Here is a 23,489-nt window from a genome sequence, read left to right on the forward strand (position 1 = left end):
GCCTTAAACTAAAAGTAGTTAAATGCATTGTTTCCTTACATATTTATTGAACTGCTTATTAATAAATAACTTAACTCAAAATTTGCATAACGGGGATGTGAAGTTACAATGGGTTTGTAGCTATTTGGCCAAGCAGAGTCAAATGATAGAATAAAAAGACTTGAAGAAGTGGGAAATACTGCCAGCAGGTTTTCATGGTGCTCAAGGACAGGTGTATGTGTGCACAAGTACACACACACACACACACGCACGCACACTTTCTCAGTTATCCAGCATGGCTAAGAAACAGAGTGCTCCATTTGATGAAGTATTATTACCACCCAGGCATATCTGGTGGCCAATTCGTCAGTATCTAAGGAACATTTAGTATCAAAAGTACACTAAGTGTAAGTGAAGCAGAAATGTTTTCCATTTCAAATAATACCAATAGCAGTCAGTTTGTGGCAAACATATATGACCTTTGATAAAGTTCCTAAGACTGTAAAATAAAAACCTTAACATTTATCCTATAGGTTCTCTAAGCAACCCATTCTACTCATAAAGTGATGGTATCACTGTACCCCTATCCAACAGGTAGGCCAGACCACCACAGAACATTAGTCATTTCCCCTAGTTTTAGGCTATTTTAGAATAAAGAGACAGCATTAGCATCTTTCCTAATGAAGTGCTATATCAGAATTTGCCTGGCCTACTTTATGGAAGTTATATGTCCCCATCAATAGGTTTTCAGAAAGAGTACAATAATATTTTAGGAGCTACCTAAAAATCAATAATTTGCTTTCCTAGATGAAAGCCCTAACAAGAATATTAGGGGAGGCTTTTCTCACAAACTAAACACATTCTGAAATAGGAAAAGATAGTGGAGAAAATGTAGCTGTTCCTTCCCTGGACATTGCCAATCTCTTGTAGACATCAGACTAAGGATTCATTCATCCCCGGGGCCTTTGAAATGATAACTAATGCATACTGAGTAGTTTTAAAATAGGCATTATAAATAGTTGCAGCAGATAGTCACTTTCAAAAAAATTAATTATTTAGACTGTTTCTAAACAAAATTGAAAAATAAAACCAGCGAGACTAGCAGGAATCACTCCAACTGCTTGTTTTAATGAAGACCAAACAATAGTGTAACTGAAGTTTTCACTTTTCCACCACTTGTTTGGGGTTAGAAGTCTTAGTTGAGGCTAATAAATTCTGACATAAGCCTGCATTTCCCTTCTGTCTTCACGCCTCCAGGCAACCTAATGATCTTGCTCTTTGCAACCATTGTGCGGCTATAGATTTGGGGAAGCAGGTCTGCCTCTGCTGGTGCACAGTTCCTAAGTTTTCCGCACAGTTGTCCCCATCCTGTCTTACCTTCCTTAAAAAGAACTCATACAATGCTGTATATAAACTCCTACAATGTACATATAAAGCAACAGCTCTGTTTCACTCTGTCCTGAACAGATGACCACTGGAATTCTGAGCTCAGACTCACATACCACAAGCCTCTCAAAAGATGAAAATGAGCCCTGCAGAGTACAGTTGTGTAAAACACCTACTATGCGTCAGATTCTTTACTGACGTCATGATTAATCCTTTCAAACAGTTCTACAAGTAGGTGTCAGAGCACAACTTACAAACTCCCTAGTTAGATATTTTCTTGTTTCACATGCCAAAAATTAAAACCAGAGGGGCTAGGAAATGTGCCCAAAGTCACAGAGGAAGGGACAGAAACGGGATTTAATTTGGGATGTTTTTGGTTCCAAGGCTTGAAGAAATGGCAAAAAGTAGCACTTCCCAATAATGAGAGCTGCTCTATAACAAAGCAAGGAGAATGAGATGCCATGCCTCGGTCTTGATGAGGCATAATCATAACCAGCTCCATCTGGTGACACCACGCAGCTCTAATGTCTCCAATCGCAGACTCCTCCGTGGGTCACAGAGCTCGTGGGGCGGTCCTCGCCGCACTGGGGTGCTCACAGGCCAGGCCAGGCACCGGCTGGCAGGCCTGGGCCAGGCGCTGAGCTGTCTGCGACAGAAGGTGAAGGGGGGATTTTCCACGGAGCGGCCTGTTGGCCCTCATTACTTCTAAGCCTTTGCCAAATCTAAGGCCTACGATTCTGTAGATTGGACCATAAAATCCCTAGTGAAAGCCAGACTATACACCAAAACGAAGACTCCTGCCCCCTAAAGCCTATCCCAGCTACACCCCATATGATTGGCTTAATCCAATGCAGCTTTCACTCCCAAGAGACACTTGATTATACTTGAAATTCCATTAAAAATGGGCAGAAAGAATAGGAAGGGAAGGAGAGGATACTTTGCTTTCAGGCCCCAAGTACATCGCCTTTCTGCCATTGTTCAAGCACGCCCATCCATACACTAAGGAATAAAGACTCCCTTCTCCTAATGAAGCCGACTTTCAAAGGCTCACTGTTGGAGAGAGGAGGGCGCCCATAAGGTGGCTGCCCGGGCGGTGGTGATGCTATCAGGCGCCGCAAGAGAACACTCGCTCGCCAGGGACCGCTGCTAACAGGCTGCTGATTCACTGTGATGCAGAGCAGCTTCCGAATAAGAGCCAAGTGCACAGAGACCACTTCTGGTTTGGTTGTTGCCAAGCAGACACCCACCGGAAAGTTAAAAAGACAAGAATAATCCCCAGCCACCAAAACTTTGCCGTCCCGCTTGCTAGCGCCACCGAGGTTACCAGTATGCTGCAGATGATAGAACGGAGCACTGCCCCAAGGCTCTGAATTTTAAAACGCCGCATATTGAACTTTTTTTTTTTTGTCTCTTAGAGATTTAAGCTACTGTCACATCTGTGGACAATTATCCCGTTTCTAAACCACCTATCTGAAAAGAAAAAAAAAATCTATGAACAATCTGTTCTCCTCTAAATAACTACAGGACCCTTTTATCTCTTTCCTTACATGACTTAGGTCTATTAGAAAACAGCATTTTTTATTCTCTATTGCCCCCATCAAGAGTCTATTTTTTTCTACGACCCCAAGTTGCCATCTGATGCTTCAGAATTCTCCTTTGCCCCTTTAATATCTCTGAGCCCCCCAATTCTTTCACTCGGCCGTGCACTCTAGGCCCGAGCTGTACTGAGCAGCAGGACTCTCCAGAGGTGCCTAAACTTCCATCCATCAATGCCTTGGAGCTTTGGTTCTGGACTCAAAGAACCCAGTTACTTGCTATAAGACTTTCTGAAACATATTTGATCTCTTCAATCTTAATTATCTCATGTATAAAAATTTTTAAGTGATACCTACGTTACAGGAATGCATAAGCTATAAAAATGTATGTCAAGAACCTGGTCTGAGGCAGACGTTGAAACTGTTATAATGACCGTCCTCAGAGGCAGTAGAGGTATTCTATTTCTGCTGCACTGAAGGCCTTCTCCTGGCAAAGAAAGAGTTTAAAGCATCAGCTTTGGAATTATCATCTGAATTTCAATCTAGCTTTGCTATTAACAGTGTAAACCTGGAAAAGTCATTCAACATCTGCATGCCTCAGCTTCCTCGTCTGTAATATACTCAGGGGATAAAAAAGATAAATGCTTATCTATCATTTAGCACTGTCCTAGGTCCAGAGGCCATGCTTTCATAGTCACTCTATCATTATAGTGTCTCTTTAATTAGAAATCAAAGTGTTTCTCATGGGGGCTAAATCTATTATAACATTTGCAGTAGAGTTAAGCTTACTTTTGAAAAGCAAATTAGAAGAACTCCAAGTTAAGTGACTTGTCTACCATCAACCATGAGGCCATTGCCTCAGCAGAGCCTCATTCAAATCAAGGTAACCTGGATGTCACTTAAGAAGGCAGGACTAAATCACGACTGGGAAAACTTATACCTTGGTCATTACAATCAGTATTCTTTCTGTAACTGTTCCATGAAAAGAGACACCTATCTTCCTTCACATAAACTTAAATGAGGACAGACCTATCAGACCATTGGAGCAGGTAGCATTAGCTGCAAAGATCTTTCAACTAACCCATCACACCATGACTGTGCTCAAGAAGCAACACCTGGTTATACTCTGAATGCTGTGGTCATATACATAATCTTCAGGAAGATGACAGGCTCATCAGAGGATCACGTATTCAGTCATGTGATTAGTTATTTCTCACCACGTATTAGGAGGACAGTTAAAGCAAGTTCACCCCAAAGGGCAGCTCTACCTGCTGAACTGGGAGCCATCCTAATTGTTATGAAGAACTTACCCAGGAATGCACCAGCCTGGGTGAGCAGCAGATGCCCTCCAAGTAGTATTAAGCTCCTCTCCTAACTTTTCTTCAAACTCTAACAGGACAGCTTGTCTTTGGGGCACACGCTTGGTCTTCCTCTGTTTCATTTCCCACTGTAATGCTCAAGGGCTTCAAAAACTCAGTTCAGCATCCCTCTACCATTCTTTATGATCCCTTCATCTCTTCTGTCTCAGTGAGATGTACCTTCATTCCACTTTGGTTATTAAATGGTTCAGTAACACCACTGTCTAGAATTGCATTACTGCCAAGAAATGTCACCTTTTAGGTTTTTCATTTGCTCATTTCGTTCAGACATTCCCATCAGAACATCCTATCTTTCCAAACCCTTATTTGTTCTTCTGAACCAGCTCAGTCTGGAACCCAGAGCTCCTGCCCTAGGATCCTGTGACGTTTCACTTTTCCAAGCACCCATTTTGCCAAGCTCTCATCCCAGGACTGGCAGTCTTTGGCCATTCACCCCTCCGCTGCTGTTCTGGATGGTTGAGCATGGGAGAAGAGGCCACAATTCGCACAATGACCAACTTGACTAAAATTCATGCTTCTATATCCTTTTGAGTTACCCTGTTGCTTGACAACCCCCTTCTCCATTTCTTGTGCCTGAGACAGCTTCCGCTGAATCTTTTCCACTTTCAAGTCCCTGAACCAAAGTTTATTTTATAAAGAAGGTTGAAGCTGCATTAAACTTTCAATTATCCTCCTGCAACAATTTTCAGTTTCCCCCTGATTAATCTCAGTGAAGGTCACTTTGCCTTTAGCACGGTTAACCTTGACACCTTTATTCTTGCTGCCATTTCCACACTTCTTTGCAACAATACTCATTACTACATCCTGCGGTCTCTCAACATCCTTGATCATCCCATCTCAAGAGCCTACTTCCCTTCTATCTACAAAAATGGACAGTCTTCCCTAATTTTTAAAAATCTTCTCTCCACCATAATATTTCTCTCCCTTCTTTCATCACCAAGTTTCCTAAAAATATGTTTCAAATTCTTATCTACTCTCTGCAATCCTTTGCATCGTTCCTTGATAGCTACTAGTTTACTAAAAAGACTTCCCTAATTCAAACTTTTCTCAGTCCTCATTTTCCTTAATTCTTCTGTAATGAGCCTTTCTCTGACACTTTTATCATCATTGATCAATACAACTCAGCAATATTTCTCTTTTTCCTTGTATATGTATTTCTCTGGGTTTTCTTCCTTTCTCTCTGGTTCTATAATTCCACCTCCCTCTTACCTGTTTGAATTTTCTCTCACAATCATTTCTTTCCTGGCCACACATTTTAAAAAATGAGCTTCATTTAGCTGACCCCCAAATCTCTATCCACATGCACATCTTTTCCATGGGAACCAATCCCCAAATCCCAATGATGCAATCAAACTCAACCTGACCCATTTTATCCCTCTGCAATGGCCACGTCACCTAGAGGGAACGTTTTCTTTTCGCTGGGTTTATCTCAGCTCCCCTTTCTTCACACCCTATTACCAAGTCTATAGTTTCTACCATCCTAATCTTTCACAACAATCTTCTTTCTAACTTCACAGTCACTGTCTTAATTACCTTATACCTCTTCTCTTTTAAAGCTGGGAAATTTGCCTTTCAGCCGCTAATCTCTCTACTGTAAGCAGAGATATTTATCTTTCCATAGCCAAGATCTGAGTGAGTCACTCCTGGCTCGGAGGTCTTCAGTAGGCTCTCAATTTGCTCCTGAATTGTTACCATTCCTTAATCATGATTTTAAGGCCCTCCAACACCAACCTTTTTTCTTTTCTTTTTTTGTTTGTTTCACTTTCCAATTCTTCCATCACACATTTTATCTTTGTATAACAACCAGTAACTTATAAGAATACAAGAGTATTATAAAATACACCATCACACCTAATTGTCCTGCCTTTCCTGTGTGACACTATCATCCCATTTTACAGATAAAGAACCACATGTCCCTATACGTACAGTCGACATTAATACCAAATTGGCAGACCAAGATGTTTTAACACTTCCTCAAATCCACAGTATTGCCAGTGCCTTTCTCTCTGGCACTAAATGTTCTACAAAAATTTCCATCTGAGTAAATCCTACAGTTCCTTCAAGGCCCAACCAAAGTCCACCTGCTTCGTGAAGTCCTGCCTGATCTACTACTCAGGGGTGAATTTTCTTCTCCCTGAGCTACTTAAATCTCAGTTTTTCATCTCCTTTAGAACATATATCCTGTTCTACCTCATTTAACAATTCATAGTCTTATGCATTTTAATATCCTATAAATTTCTTCACGGGTGGAACATCACCGTTTTAGATGCCAATAGAACGTAGCACAAGGTTTAACTCAGTGTTGGAACTCAATAACCATTGAGGGGACAGATGAAGGTAAAATATACAACTGACTGAAAAAACAGTTTGCAACTGACTTCACACCCTTGGGTACATTGCATAGCGCAATTAAAAATTGTAGATGCTCAATGTCACTAATCGTCAGAGAAACGCAAATTAAAAACACAATGAAACTGCATCTCACACCTGTCAGAATAGCTGTCATCAATAAATCGACAAACAACAAGTGTTGGCGAGGACCTGGAGAAGAGGGAACCCTCGTGCACTGCTGGTGGGAATGCAGACTGGTGCAGCCAGTGGAAACAGTATGGAGTTTCCTCAAAAAATTAAAAATGGGTCTGCCTTCTGACTCAGCGATTTTACTTCTGGGTGTATATTCAAAGAATCCCCAAACAGTAATTTGAAAGAATATATGCACCCCTACGTTCACTGCAGTCTTATTTACAATAGCCGAGATATGGAAGCAACCCCGGTGCCCTTCAAAAGACAGTGGGGAAAAAGCTGTGGTACATTTACACCATGGAATACTACTTGGCCATAAAAAAGAACAAAATCTTACCATTTCTGACAGCATAGATGAACTTAGAGAGTATTATGCTAAGTGAAGTAAGTCAGACAGAGAAAGACAAATATCATATGTTCTCACTTATCTGTGGAATCTAAAGAACAAAATAAGCAAACAAAGAATATAGAAACAGACTCATAGGTACAGAGAACAGACTGATGGTTGCCAGAAGGGAGGGATGTTGGGGAGCTGGGTGAAAAGGGTGAAGGGATTAAGACCTACAAACTGGCAGTTACAAAACAGTCATGGGGATGTAAAGTACAGCACAGGGAATACAGTCAATAATATTGTAATAATTACATATGGTGCCAGGTGAGTACTTGAAATATTGGGGGTACCACTTTGTAAAGTATATGATTGTCTAACCACTATGCTGTACACCTGGAACTAATACAGGATAATATTGAAAAGAAATCATAACTGAAAAGGAAATTTAAAATAAAAAAGTGTATATATTCAAATATAAGATAATGTTTTATTCCTCCCAAATTATCACCCAGTCAACTTATGTGCAGGTTCTTGTAAAGTCTCTCGCATAAAAGACATAACACATTTGTTATGTCATTTTGAACAAAATACTCTTTAGAGAAGACCCATTATCATAAAGTAAAATCAATCATTGAGATTTCTATATGTTTAGAGAGAACTCTGCCTAAATCAGCAAAAGGAGAGGTAAATAAATTAGAGCTTTAATAATAATTCATAGGCATGACCACCCAAATGCAAATATTAAATATTGCTGTAAATAAGCCCCAAAAGAACCCATGAAAAAACCAGAGTGCACATGATTATGCTGTACAGGTAATAAATATAAACTTCTAAGACAAAAGAAAAGCACAGCCATTGTAATGTTATGCTATAGTTTGAACGCGATTTCCATATTATTCACAGATTTAATGAGTATTGTCTCAAACCATGAGGCAGAACTGGAAATGTATGTTTTAATAAATATGTTAAATGACTCAAAAAGGGGCAAAGGATACCAAAGGCATGCGAAGAGGGTGAATAAAATTATATGAAATAGGAAAGTGGAAAAGAGCGATATTCCTAAATTTATATATTTTATGTATCTTGTTATGTAACATACAATTAAAATAATAAATATAAGTAGCCAATTAACTATAACTTCTTTATCTAAAAGTTTATATATCCATAAACCAAATGTTTTTCCTTTGGCCAGTACCCATTTGGAAAACGAGGCATCCATGTTACTGGCATGTTACTGTATCACTCCCAAATTTTAAAGTTCAAGTCTTCCTCTTTATCTTAAAAGAGGGTAGAAAAATATTGAGCTCTTCAAAATAGTACACCTGGTACAACCTTATGAAAACCAAATCAACAAGTATAGACTAAACTTGAACTTAAGGGTATACATGGCCAACGAGAAATGCTAGTCAATTCTGAAACTGGTCGTTCACAGAAGTGTAGCATGTTGGAGTAGCACTGCGCAGCGACTGGCTGTAGAGGTCTAGACTAGCTATTTTTTTTTTTTTTTTTTTGGTAAAAGATATGATATGTGGTAAATGATGACCGCTCCTTTGAAATATCTCTTGCAAGTCCAAGTACCTTCTTTTTACAATGCTCATTCTTGCCACAACTAGCTCAGGTTCCTAACACGTAAAATTTGGGTAGATTACATGAGACTCCATGGTGCTGCTCATCTCTTCCCAATCCAATCTACCCTTGAATTTGCTGCCAGATTAATACCTCAAACACTTTCACCATATCAATCCCTTGCTCAAAATATTCAGTGGCTTCTCCACTGGCTCCAGGATGAAGTCCAAATTCCTTAGCCGCCTATTCTGGGTCCTCCCCAGTTTGGCTCCAGCTGATCCTTCCAACCTTATCTACTATCAATTCCTTCTTCAGCTATAACTGGTCTCCTCACAGTCTCCAGAACTATCCTACCTTTGTTCCTACTGCTCCTTCATTTAGAATGCATTCCATCTCTTCTCAACCTATTCAAATACTACCCATTTCCCAACACTCAGCTCAGATTCCATCTCCTTCTTGAAGCCTGGCCAGGCCTCAGGGAGCTGAAGAGCTCTTTTTTTCTGAACTCTGAGAGCACTTTTGTTTGGATCAGTGGCTTCTAACCTTCTTGAGAATGAAGCCCTCTTCTAACACCAAAATATTTCAGAACCAAATGAAAGCTTATTTTTAATCTGTTGATTGAGAAAATGCGTAACAGCAAGAAAATCCATATTTTCAAAAACAGAACATCTACATGAGAGAAAGAGTTAAATTGATATGTGGCCTATTAATTTCCTCATCCTACAAAGGTTTTGCACAAAAGAATCTGCTCACCTTCGGTACTAGATCTGTACCTCTTAGGGATCTCTAAGCTACAGATTGAAAATCTCATCTTCATAATTTCATTGACATATTATGAAATAACTTTTAGTTTTTGCCAATTTTTCAAAAAGTTTTTTCTCTCCAAACCAGACTGTGAGCTCCTTAAGGTAGGAATAGTGTCACATACTTCTCAGTATATCTGCTAGAATCTGGTAGATTCTTTGCACACAGTAAAAAATATTTTCTTCCTAGGAACACATTAAGCATTTTAGGTTCATTTTTTTCACCAAGTTTATTATAAAAATTTCCTAAATACAGAACCTTCCATTTACTTTTCCATATCTATTCCTCATAAAACCATCTTATTTTTCATTCATTTAAAATAAGTTAGAGACATAATACACTAAATGCTTCAGCATTTATATCGTTAACTAGAGTTCATTTTTATGGTACTTTTTTCCTTTAAGTAAAATTTATGTATAATTAAATGCATAAATCTTAAATGTGTCACTGAATGACTTTTAACAGATGCCCACATTTAAATTCCAAAGTGGAATTTAAATATTTTTAGGTTATAATAATGGAAGCAGAACACAACAGTATGAAAAGATTGCTCGAATTTTAAGAATTAAGATAGCAATGTAACAATCTCAATTTTTGGCATAGGCAATATTTAAGTAGAATTTTAGCAAGGAAAAGTAAGAGTATTTAAAGTAGTTTACATTTATTGAGCACCTAGTACATGCCAGTAATTGTGCTAAGCAATTCTAAGGGATAACTGGTTTTCTCATGACAATTTGATGAGATATTTATGATAACTGTCACATTTCGAAGATGAGGAAACTGCACCTTAAAGATGTTTAAAAACTAACCGAAGGTCACATAGCTAGTTTCAAATTTCTTTTATTACCATACCTTTTATGAAACCACTGGAAAGTCAAACATTTTCTGATTAGGGTTTTATCATCCATCATTCATGGGATGGAGATCTGCGCCATCAGTGAAAGGCGCAGCACTAGGAAAGGCCCAGAATACCAGGACATCAAATACAAGTGTATCAATGTATGTTGCAAATTAGCAGATGGTAAAATAAACTAGCTACCAAGATTGGAAGCAGATGAGCTGGCTTGGGCTCAGAACCTCAATCATATCAATCTGGCAAAAATGGTTTACTTGCCTAAAATGTAATCAACCTACCAAATTTACATCTCAGGCCATCCCCTTTCCCATCTCTTCCCATTCTTTGCCAACTCACAGGAGTACCCAGACATAAACCGTACCCCACTGTGTACTGATTAAGCAAGTACCCGCTGAGCACCCCAGGGCTCAGAGAACCTGCAAAGGCCATTAGGCAGTGGAAGGAATCTCAGAGGGAACGTCCTTTCCTCCTCCCAAGGAGACACTGCAACAGCCAGTCCTAGTGGATATGTTTTTAGAAAATATAACATTTATTACTACTCAAGAGCTGCTATGTTTTGAGCATGTAGTAGATGCTGATGTCTATGCTTAGCATTTTAGATAGATTCATGGTCGGGACACCCTGTGATAAAGGGGCGAGCCCCAGTTTTCAATGGAGAAGCAGAGGTTCGGGGATCAGAGACGGCGACGCTATCAATAGCCAATGGATATCAGAACTTCCTGGGAGTCACACACTGTTCCAAGTGCTTTTCCAACTCATGACCCATCCTCAGCACCTGGAGGCAGGGGACATTATCTTCTTTTTACAGACCAGGGAGCAGAGGCACGGAGCAGCCATGGAATTATTCAGGGTCACAACTGGTAAGTGGCAGAAATAACAGCCTGATTCAGGGCCTCTCCCAACGCCCTGCTCTGCGGCCTCCCAAAGCCCACACGCCAGTTCCCTAGCCCAGGTTAGTCTGAGTGCGAAATCCATCTTCTCACCATCACACTTTCCTGTATTTTAAATATTATTCATTCCCTACTTTTTAGAACGCAAGTATCTGATATAAAGTTATGCTGAAAGAAATGATGATATATTTCAGATAGAAATACATTCATTACTTCTCACCCGGAGTCTTCTCACCACCCACCATCCCTTAAAATACCACCCATGTATACTTCTGAAGCACAGACGCAATCACATCACTCTCTACAAGCCTTCAGGTCGCCCAGCTCCTGCGGGGTTGAATCCCAACCCCTGAACTGCACACCAAAGGTCCTTTATCATGTTTGGGTGACTCTTAGCTCCATCTCTGTGCACTTTGCACATGTCCCTCAGAACACACACACGCACACAGAGTCCCTGGGATTAGAGATGTCTTTGCTACAGCTGAATAATTCTTGTTCCCTCTTTCTTCCAGGCTTGGCACCGTGTTTTCCTGCCTCTCCTTCAAGACTCTAAGTGTTATCAGTGTGTAGAAACCGTCTCCATCCCCCATCACTGAGCCCTGCTTAGGTGCTGCTTCTCTCCTCGGCAGAACACAGCCCTCGTTACAGTCATTTGACCGCAGGTTTGCAAATCACGGGACACTATGAACTTCTCCTGGCAAGAAGGGCATTTGGTAAATTTCTAGACACAATCACTTAATAAATATTTCTTGAATGAATTAACAATGCAATGATGGATATACAGTGTGATATATATTCTTATATATTTTTTAACATATAAAAATAATATATAGCCCTGGCCAGTGCGGCTCTGTTGGTTGAGTGTCATCCTGTGCACTGAAAGGTGGTGGGTTCAATTCCCAGTCAGGGCACATGCCCAGGTTGTGGGCTCGATCCACAGTCAGGGTGTGTGCAGGAGGCAGCCAATTGATGTTTCTCTCTCACATCAATGTTTCTCTCTCTTTCCTTTCCTCTCATTCTAAAATCAATTAGAAAGTATTTTAAAAAACAAAAATAAACAATACAAACATCAATAAAATTAACAATAGACAATTTATTATTATTTAGTGCCAATTATAATTCCTTACCATCAAGTAAGAATACTAAACCCAGTGTACTAAATGCCTGATCTTAATATCGTTCCGTTGTTTCTTGGACTATGTGGAAGTTGCTTCATCATTGCTAAATGCTATTAACTTTGACATGTTGTTAGTGCAGGACAAACAGGGGCCAGTACCAAATCAAATTCAAATCAGCAGCAAGGCTGATGGCTGATCTCTCTGCGTGGACAGCCTATGGCTACTATATGAATTGGTCTGTGAAATGATCATTTTCAAATATTTGGAAATGGACTTTAGATGCTTATTAAACCTGGTAATGCTTTGTACATAAAATGAATGAGTCTCTGCTCTTACAATTATTCAACTGTATTATTTGCTTAGTAATAAGGAGCATTCATTCAACAACTATTTGTTGACTACTTAATCACTGCCAAGCCTTCTGCTAGATGCTGGGCACACAACAGTGAGCAGGTCTGTCCCTGCGTTTAAGGAACCTGGAGACTCTATACACACACATATAAACACACAGAGAGATGTTTCCTTCATTGGGTCACAGTCTTAGATAAGGTAATAATCACTTTATAAGGCAGGTAAAGTACTTCAGGAAGAGCTAAGCTTTTTGGCTGTTGGAGAGTCCACCCTTTAGAGTGTAAAGAATGTGAACTATGAAATCAGCTTTGCGTGTCTCTGAATCTCATCTCCGGCACAGATAAAACGCTGTATAAACACAGACTAGTCACTAAAATGCTTTCAAATGAGGTGCACAAAAGTTACCTTTTTTTGAGGGTAAAATAAAGTATGTGAAGCACATAAATGCTGTTCTCAATAAACAGAACTCAGTTCAGTTCATATTATTTCCTTTGCTAAAATTTATTCTTTCCATGCAAAATTCTTTTCAGTGACAGGGGCAAGAATAAAATAGGCAAGCATTTTAGATTACGATTCATTTTATGTAAGAAAAAAATGTTTCCAATTTGTATTATGGAAGTAATAAAATATACGTCTTTGGAATGTGTTTGGTAGAGCTCGTCTACCTTTTTGGGGTGTGATAGGAAGAATGAAATAAAACTGAAAATTCTGCAAGACCAGCAAATTATCAGGAACATAACCATCATCAGCTTTTACTTATCTATAATTTGGGGTCCTAAAACTTTGTATCAGTCCTTGATTAGCTTCTCAGACAGATACACACAGACACACACACACACACCCCACTTTATATCCTGCTCACCCCAAGGCACCTCTGACCATCATAAGAAATTAGAATTACTTAAAGAATCCATGACTGAAGGGATGAGATTAGCCTAAATACCAGCACTCACTAAAGGCTCATGCATCTCCCTGGATGGAACCAGAAGTTTTCCGAGAGAGAGGGTGTTCTTAGGGAAAGGAATTACTTCTTGTACAAAGTTCTGCCCCACCCCCTGGGGAGAGATGAGACCAAACTGTGATTCTGGGAACTATCAGGTATTGGGAGTAGGTGAAAATTGTCTCCATTGAGTCACGTTTATCAAGAAGCCCGGCTCTCTGCAAACTCGGGGCCTAGTTTCAGGCAATCAGCTTTGCCGTTCGTTCCTGTTCTCAGTAGGGAAGACGCAGACAGCTCTACATAATGCGCTACAGTGTATGGGCCAACCTACCAGGCCCTACACACCCCACCCCTTTATTCCTCTGTCTCTCCCACACCCCGTCATCCTCTCCCTTCCGGACACAGACCAGGCATGTCCCCAGCGCTCGGCCTGACAACTGCTGTTCCTATGGAGCCCTCAGCAAATTCCACTTAAGCTTCTTCTTTGAGTTGTGCTTTGCTCATGTCATCTGGTTCTCAAAGTCCAGAGAAATGTGACCGAATTATCATCCACTTAAAAATGTTTTCTAAGGTAGGACATATTTATCTCTGCAGTAGTAAAACTGTAACTGCTCTGTAATTTCACAGTAATACTGCTCCAGTCCAAATGGGCACATTAGGATGACTTATAATGAAAAGCAGAGGTGACTTCCTATCTCCATTAAATCCCGGAGAGGCTTACCATAGATGAACGGTGATGGAATTATACATTCAGTCTAAAGCTTTGAAAATGAGGAAGAGACAATCCCCTGAAAGTTACCCTGTTGATGCTTTAGGCTGTGCACGTGTGACTCCGGGGAGACATCTCACCCCCCCCCCCAAGAACTTAAAGACCAGAGTGCAACGACCCTGGGGAGTTGTCCTCATACTGAAGTCCTTTAGTCATCAGAGCCTCTGCCATTGGTCCTTTTACAGCTCAGTATTTGATAGAGGAGGGTGTTCTCCGGTCCTGAAGACACCGATGTGGCAGTGAGGGCACCGATGTTTGGTGTGAAGGGATTAAAAAAGGCATCGGCAGCTGAGGGGAATCTCATGCTGCCTACAGAACAACACAGGGATTTAAAAACCCAGGCTCTGGACTCAGAACCTGGTTCAAACACCAAGTCAGACACCAGTGGTGCCTCTTTACAACCATGTGCCTTTCAAACTGGCATTTCACTTTCTAGGACTCAGTCTCTTGTGTGTAAAATAGCAATTTGTACTACAGTCAGGACTATTATTTACATACGGCCTAGAAGTTAATAGATGCAGAGCGCTTAGTATATTCCAGGTGTGCTACAAGTTTTACTTAGCCTCACAGCAAGCCTGGCGAAGCTCTGCTATGATCCCATTTTACAGATAAGGAAACTGAGCCACACAGAAGCTAACTCGCCCAAGCTCACACAGCTAGTAAATGGAGCTTGGATTCAAACCCTGTCTCTTAACTATGATGTTGGCAACCTAAAAGGAATTTTCTGAAGATTAATGGAATAAATCATGGGAATTGTCAGCATAGTGACTGACAAGTTATTCATAAAAGTAGCCATTATTATTATTAATTAGCAACAGGCACGTGGTAATTATTCTCATACACTACATAGGCAAACATAAAATCCTTAACAAGTTATTTTGTTCACCCTTTCCTGGCTTTTGCTAAACAATAATTTATAAGAGGCAAATTCTATGGCTACAAACGCTAAAAATGTCATTTAGAAAATTCCTTTACTCACAATGTCCCTTAATCTCCAAAAACTAAATCATGTGCAGAATGTAAACAACAATAAAATTAGATTACCATTTTCTATTGACAACAGGATATTTGTTCAGAAACATATAAATACAGCCTTTAAAAGGCAGCCTCAAACCATAATTTTATACACACTCATACCAGTTTACATATTTCTAATACATAAGATTTCTTTAACATACTCTAGTTGGATATAACTGTATTTTACTAAATTAAAATTACAGTGAGAAAAACAAATTTCAGATAATTTGTTAATGTTCTAAGCTTTGTAGAAATGATAAAACAACTAGAAAATAACTTCTGGTAATACAAATTTGTATAATTGAATTAACCTGTGACCTAAAATATGCAATACACAATTAAATACATCTTAACATGCAGAAAATTTAGCCACCTAATTCAAGATCGTATCGCTTATCATCTTAGAAATCTGATATACCATTCAAAATTACTATCTGAATTACAGAATTCCTGAAGCCCTATTTGTAGGGAGGATTCCAACTGCAGCTTGTTTTATGTCACTTAAAGGCAGATTCATTTGCCTTAAGACAAACTTAAGATTCTTCTTACGCATGAATCTAAACTGTCAATAGAGAAAACTCAGAATTAGAGCTCTTAGTTCCGCTTGCTCACACCTCTTGTTTGCTCTTCTCTGCTCCTCGCCCCCAGACAACCAAAAATAAACACTGAAACCAGTAATATATGAACCGACCAATCCTGGGCCCCCAAGAACTTAAGACAACCAGGAAAAACAAAGATGGGAAGAAATCACTGCTTTGCAAACAAGGCCTTAATTAGGTCCGTAAATAAAAACCCTTTTACTCCTCCAGCCCTGAGTCCTTCTGAAGGAAGATTTTCCAACTGCTTCTCACACTCACACAACGCAAACATCAGCACACAGCCTCTACCAAGCTGAGGCTAGAACATACACCCACACATTGGAAATCCTCTCACATCTGACGCCTCCACAGTTATGTAAAAAAGCATCACCACTAAAAGTCTTAAAAATTATACTTTAACAATCTCTCTAATAAGAAATTTCTATTCCATCCTACCCTGGAAGACTAACTGCCTAAAAGATTAGGAAAAACAGTTAAAAGAAAAGCCACAAGTGGTGTTTTCTAAACCATCCACTAGTCTCCTCTAGTCAAACTTTAATTGTTTAATAGCAACTAAAAGATTGATTAATTCACTTGAAAACATATCACTCCCAACAGTGCTTTTCTGAATGTAGATCAAGCATTCACTTAGGCTGTTTTATATTTTCACCTACTCATATTTTATAATTCAAAGATTTATCAACTGGGTGAAACCAACAGTTAACTGCAACAATAACAATTCCGAGAGGTTGGAATCCAACATAAAAGTATGAAACGGTTGAAACTTTTGAAATATGAAACAAACAACTCTTCTAACTAAGGAACATTTCATCTAGGAAATGAAAAAGCACAATATTTGAGGCCGTAGCTCAGTGTCTTTCTGTCTCTATCCCTTAGATGAACCATGAAAATAGGCGCTAGCCTGTGAGTACAGAACCTACAAACATTGAGTCTTATGATAATTTGGCAGCAGACTTAAGGAGAAACTTAATATTCTCTGCCTCTCCATTCCATTCCCTTCTTGTTTGTTTTTCAGATGAAGTTATGGTTTTTGATACAGGAGATTTTCATGTTTTCTTAGCCTCATCACAGGGACAAGTGGTGGCAGGAAGTAAAAAATGGCTCTGAGTGAGAGAAGACAATCAATATAAATGTGGGCGAAGCCAACAACTGTGCAAACTGCATGGAAGTTTTGTTGACCTAATTAAGGAGACCAGCTTCAACTGGGCTGCAGTGAAGTCGCTTAAATATAAATCACGGCCCAGATAGCTAGAAAGAAATATTTGTTAGGGAGTCAGGGGAGGTGATTGATATTTTAAACACTCTTTGAAATTTTAATGAATTTCTTGGTTTTCATTCTTCTAATTCGTTGGTAAACACTGGTGGTTTCAAAACAAATACAATTTTTCAAAGAAGGAATAGGAAGATCTATAATGGTTATATCCCAGGGAAGCTTGCCAACCAGTATGACTTCACTAATTTTAAGCTTAACTCCTCTAGTGGTGACTGAGAGGAATGAAGCCAACGCATTAAGGAACATGTAAGTAGCATGATGAATTGATTCACAAACTTAATAATAACCCAGCTCTTTCTAATACTGTTTGCATCTAAACAGGCATGTAACAGGGATCGTGAAGAAAGTTTGAGTCCATATGTTCAAACTACATACTAAAATAAAACTGAATATCCCAGTAGATGGACCAAAATTCCATTTATTATTCTGACAATTTATATTGACATCTTCTAAGTTCACTTTTTAATTACTAGATCCCTTGCAAAGTCCACCACTGAAGGATACCTGAAAACAGAGTGAAATGAGTAATTGTGTATTTATCTGAAATTGGTCTAAAAATTTTATTTCCAAGATATAAGATAATTGAGATTTTTGAAGGATAAGCAACAATTTCTAAGTATTTCCCGTACTGAATGGCCCAGCAGATTACACAATTATCTAACGTATTTTATTATTTTGAACATATTTTAGTTGTGCAACAAATATTCCTGAATATGAACATGATATCGGCTATTAAATGTAAATACTCAGGAACATATTACCACTCCACATGCCCTTAAAAAACAAACCACACATCATTCACACAGAGCCATCCAAAGGGGAGGTCCCCAACACATAGTCGGTTTCAATATTGTGTGGTTCTTGTTCTGTCTGAGATGATTTGCCAGTAAATGATGACAAAATGAAACATCTTGCCCTTCATTTCTTCATGTATAAGAAAATTAACTATCATTATTTCATAAATAATCCTACCAATATATAGTGGTATATTCTATTAAGCAAAATAATTTAACATAATCTTCTTTATATTTAAGTTACTTTAAGTGATTATCTTACATGAACTTTTCAGTGATGAGAATGACTATTAAACATTTGGCCCCCTCTGGCTACCTGCTCAAGGTCAGTGTCTATGTGCTCAAGGACACTGGTGTGGGGCCCACCAGCCCAGGGACCTGTGTGTCACTGTGCACACCCCGGTCTACACTGTGCACTAGCCTCCTTCCACCTGCACCTGAATTCCAAAGGAGGGGAAAAGGGACTGCGTGCTTTTTTATTGGCTCTATAAAATCTATTTAAACCCTAGGGTTGTTTTTCTTTAAATAATTTAAAGTTGGTTTTTTTTCATCAGTTATCAAAATGGAGAGAAAAGAGATTCAGATGAAAAGGCACCTTATTCAGAGATTAATTTTTTGCTAGATCAGCAAAGTTTCTACTTTTGACACTGACCATCTTTCATAAACACTGGTAATGAAAGTATTTACCTCGATGGAAAATACAGACTACAAGGGTGGACACACGTAGGGTGGGCAAACATAGGTTTACAGTTGTGAGTACGTGAAACAGAGTTTATTCTTGTATTATTATTGATTAATTCTTTTCCATATGAACTGTAAACCTACGTTTGCCCACCCCTGTATTTACACATTAAAAACAATCACTGTTGGTATAAACATTAAGATGTCCCACACGAAAAACACCTGATTTTATATTTTTTCTATTATCGTAAATTTCATAACATTACTAGTTTCAAAAGCCTTCACTAATACATATTGGAATACTACATCAAACAAACAATTTTATGGCATTTAGTTTTGTTTATTTTTAAGAAATGTGATAAAAGATCACCATGGTGATTGGAAAATTATGTTTATGGATGAAATTCTGGCATGAATAATTTATTGAACTTCCAGTGAAACTTATGTTCTAAGTTCATCAAGGTCCAGAGGTTTAGAAGGAAATAAATAAGCAAAAATATCATCTGTGAAGAAGTAATTTTTCATTAGGCTAAGGTAGAAATAAATACATTGCAACATGTAACATATCCGTCTATATGCTAAAGTTTTAAAAACATACTTAGTGCCTAAATGTGAATAACAGCTTACAATACATACACATAGTCATGTTTACATGTTTAGATTTAGGTATCTGTGGATTAAAGTAGGTAATTTTACTTATGTAACATACACATAAATATTCATGTATTAATTATACAAAAATAATTGTAATAGTACTATGTTTAAAATATACTATTTAACCTTTAAGAAAGCAAATAAATTTTGTATATCATCCAAATGAGGTTGTATATTTGTAAACAATAAATTCCCCCCCTTATTTATAACTTAATGTCCAAAGCCCCAAGAACACTAGGCACACCAATTATTTTATTGATATTTAGAAACAATTCAGTCCAATGTTACATTTATGTAACAAATGGTTATGTTTAGTAACAAAAGGGAAAGCAAAATAAAGAAAATAATTCCAAAATTCCATCAGCAAAAACAATGCAAGCTGATACTGTGCTGTGGAGAATGGTCAGTAGAAGATAAAACAGAAAGGTTAAAAATGTTATGCACACACCAGATGTATAATATGCATGTAAATATGCATCTATGCAAAATAAAACCAGTCTACGCAGTGTTATAATAACGCAGTGACCTGCAGCTCCTAACTAAAGATGAGTCCTGATTCATGAGTCAAGTTACCTAAAGGGGAAACAGAACAGCAGTTTCACGGATTTGACAACTGAGCTCATAACCACCTAGCAACAAAGCGTACAGCGGCGAGGAAGCAAGGTGCAAAGGAAACAGTGAGAGGCAGACACTCACCTTCGGTGCCATTGGGAGTCATGGAATTACTATTTATATGAGAGTTATCGAGTTTGGGGCCACTGGGGGATTCACTACTACCACTCAGACGGCTATGCGGGCTGGTTAGATCCTGCATTTCCATAGACCTAGAGACAAGAAGCCTTCCGTTTGACAGATGTACCAAATTCATAACGCTGCTATTTAATGCGCTAACGACTTGACGCCTTTGAAACACATTCGCACAAAAGTCCCATTGTATCTCTTTTCTCAGACTCGAAATAGTTCATCTTACATTTTACCTCCAGTCACCCTTTCATAACGTGTGGTAATGGAAGGTGTCAGCCACTTGCCTTCCCTACCTAGCCAAACATTCACATGGGGCTTTTCAAATCGCTTTTTTTTTTTTTTCTTTTACAGAGCTCATCAAGTCACAAGACCTAATGAGGCAATTATATCCATTTTAATTTTTTTTTAAAAAATGCAGTCATGCTTCTTTTACATTAAAAAAGGCATTATTTTCCTAAAAGGAAATGTGTAAACAAGTAGAAGAAAATCACTCTTCTATGGAATCTGTTTCATCTGATAAATTAGCATGAAGTACTCCCTTATAATTTACCAACCAATTGTAATTTAATGGGTCCCCAAACCAAATAAAACACTTGGAGCCTATAGTCTAGTGACAGGGAATGAGATAGCTCTGATGCCTGTGTTTACTCTGGCAAACTGCTTAATTGTCCCTCTGTTTCCCTTGAAACAAATGCAGCATTAAAACATGGTGATGCCGGCTCTCCTGTTTGCTTTGTGGATTACACACAGCGTGCCCAACTGAAAGGGGCAAGGCCGGGGCTCGAAATGCCTCCACTGTCACTCAGGGAAGTGGCAGTCCCACTTCAGTGCTCCAAGTGTGCGTTTTTACCACATAAAAACACTCCAGCCTCCCCTGAAAGTCCTTAGGCTCAGCAGTTACTTACTCTACAAAAGCCACGACTCATGTTCACAACTGTACAACTATCCATGGACATTTCATGTTTACTAAAGAGGACAGGAAAGGATTTATTTAAAGTGACTAAAAACATACCTAGATACCGTCTTTTTTCCTGAAGTCTTTGAAAATCTAAGACCCATTCACTTTATTTTAAATTTATGTGTGTTTTAAAAGGGGGCTGTGTGTTTAAGATTGTATTTATGAAGCTGAGACTGTATGCTCCTCACCCTCACTAGGTCAATAAAAGTCATTTTAATTTGGAGGTTGCACATAAACTGATTTAAAATGGCTTAACACGAACCATTTTTCTTCTAGAGTGAGTTTTTACTTCCCCGAAGCTTCTGAAGTCAAACTAGAAATGGCCTAAAATCCAATTTCTCTCTCCTAATCCCCTCTACATTCACAGTTTTCCTAACTCCAGAACCCATAGCCCATAATCATTTTCAAACCCAAGCTCCTATTCCCCTTCTACATACTCAAAATGTTTTACACGGGCTCGTGCGCACACACGCACACGCACGCACACACACACACACGAATGGCTAAGTAATTTCCAAGCAGGCTGTTGCTATTAATAGCAATAATTAAGAAATACTAGACAAAAATAGATATGGGTCACGGAGAGGTAATCTCCCAAAATGTCAAATATCAACAATATCCTTACCTGCAACTTGAGGAAACAGCAACATCTGAACTGGTTTGAGGTGTTTGCACCTGTGATCAGGGGTAAAAAATTAGAAGCTGTTGTTAACTCTGCTTCGGTGTCAGCTCTTAATTACACAGAGCACATGGCTGAGAACCACAATGCTCCCTTTTAACCAAAAGAGAAAAAGGAAGGTGCTGCAGCAGTGAAAGGCATATTGTCTTTAAGTTGAGGTCTCCACTGTTGTTTCCTCCTGCAGGTCTGCCCTCCTCCCCTGGCCAGGGGGGGACGGCGGCCAAATGACTGGATAGTGATTCATCACTGGCCTATGACAGCTGCAAACGGGATTACCCCTCCCCCGATCAACATGCAAAGCAGCCTTGCCCAGGCAGCCTGGAAAAGGTGCTTGGAAAAAAATCGCTCTTCGCGAAGGAGTGTGCAGCCCGGCGGCGGCTCAGGGCCTCTCCTCCAGCATCCTCAGCTCTCATCCCCTGTCACCAGCTGGACCGAGTTCCCGCCCACCCCGCCCGCTCCCCACACTTTCCTAGCCCTATCACCAGACTTTTCTCCTATATCCACTGGTTGTCACTTCACAGGCACTCAGAGAGCTTCTGGGCAGCTTGCTGGCCACGCCGGACTGACCGCAAATGGCAAAGGCAAGTTTGCACACCCCAAGTCCCACCACGGGGCGACATGCTCATCTGCCCACTCGAGCGCAAATGCAGCGCTCACTTACTCCTCGGTGCCTGGGAACCCAGGAAAGGCAGTCCACGGGGGTGGTTTAATTTTCCATCTTTTAAACCGAGAAAGATCATACAGTGATCAATTCACTGTGCCAGGGAGCCAGTGTTTTGGTGTCTTTTGTCTCCAGGAGAATCTGGATTTGGGACTTGACTGAACAGCTCGTTTGACAGGCGTGCAGCCTTTGCTGGCGTCCCATGCTCCAGGGGCAGCTCTAAGTGCCAGCAGGTGAGCAGCTCAGGTGAAGGTGGGCTGCTGCTCCCACGCTCAGGCCGATGCCTCAGCTGCAAAGAATATTCTGCATAAAGTTCAAAATGCCTCAGAATCCCAAAGCTCTGATGTGCATTTTCATTCAACCTGAACTGACATCCATTAGGGGTACAGAACCAAGTTCAGAGCCGGAGCGTCTCACGTGGCATTAAAGCTATCCAGCCAAACATCTACTATTGAGTGCCGTTCTTGTTTAATTTTGATTTATGAAATTAAAAAATACTACCTTTTTGGCAAGAATGAAGCACCGTTAAAGTCCAAATGTCTTGGTGAATGTTATGTGCCATTCCTAGGTATGCTTTTCTCTAATATGTGAGGGATGAAAAATAATTTTTAAGGGATGCCTGAGCATTAAATGAAAATTTAATTTTAATGTCCGTAGATGTATCATTTTGTGATAACAGGCTTCTGCAATTTCTGTTAAAATTAATGTTCTCACACAAGATTAAATGTTTTCCCTTAGAAACTGCAGCAATATACCTCAAGGATAAATCCCCCCCTCTTTTCACTTTTATACACCTGGAATAAATTATAGGTGAGAACTCACTTCGTTTTAAGAACTCTCTTGGCTTAATTATGTGAAAGAGTATGTAAAACATACTTTCTGTTTAATGTTAAAAGTGTTAAAATACATTGCTATTTTAACATTAGCTAGATAGTATAATCTTGGAAACGTAATTTTGGTTCCATTGTATACTTTGAAAGTTTGATTATATTTGAGGTTTAA

General features: G+C 39.3%; 1 protein-coding gene across 2 annotated transcripts in view; it reads right to left on the bottom strand.

Moving 5' to 3' along the window:
* The window catches only part of EYA1 (EYA transcriptional coactivator and phosphatase 1), a 139,163-nt gene extending 117,133 nt beyond the window's left edge, over window positions 1-22,030 (bottom strand). For both annotated transcript variants that reach the window (XM_016216049.2, XM_016216047.2), the window contains exons 1-2: window positions 21,773-22,030; window positions 20,142-20,269 (exon numbers count right to left, since the gene is read on the bottom strand). In XM_016216049.2, the coding sequence (XP_016071535.2) occupies window positions 20,142-20,265 (124 nt within the window). In that variant the 5' untranslated portion in view covers window positions 20,266-20,269; window positions 21,773-22,030. The remainder of the gene's footprint in view (window positions 1-20,141; window positions 20,270-21,772) is intronic.
* Window positions 22,031-23,489: the final 1,459 nt, after the last annotated feature.

The sequence above is a fragment of the Miniopterus natalensis genome, chromosome 16 (genome assembly GCF_054644295.1).
Source record: "Miniopterus natalensis isolate mMinNat1 chromosome 16, mMinNat1.hap1, whole genome shotgun sequence".
Classification (NCBI taxonomy): Eukaryota; Metazoa; Chordata; class Mammalia; order Chiroptera; family Miniopteridae; genus Miniopterus; species Miniopterus natalensis.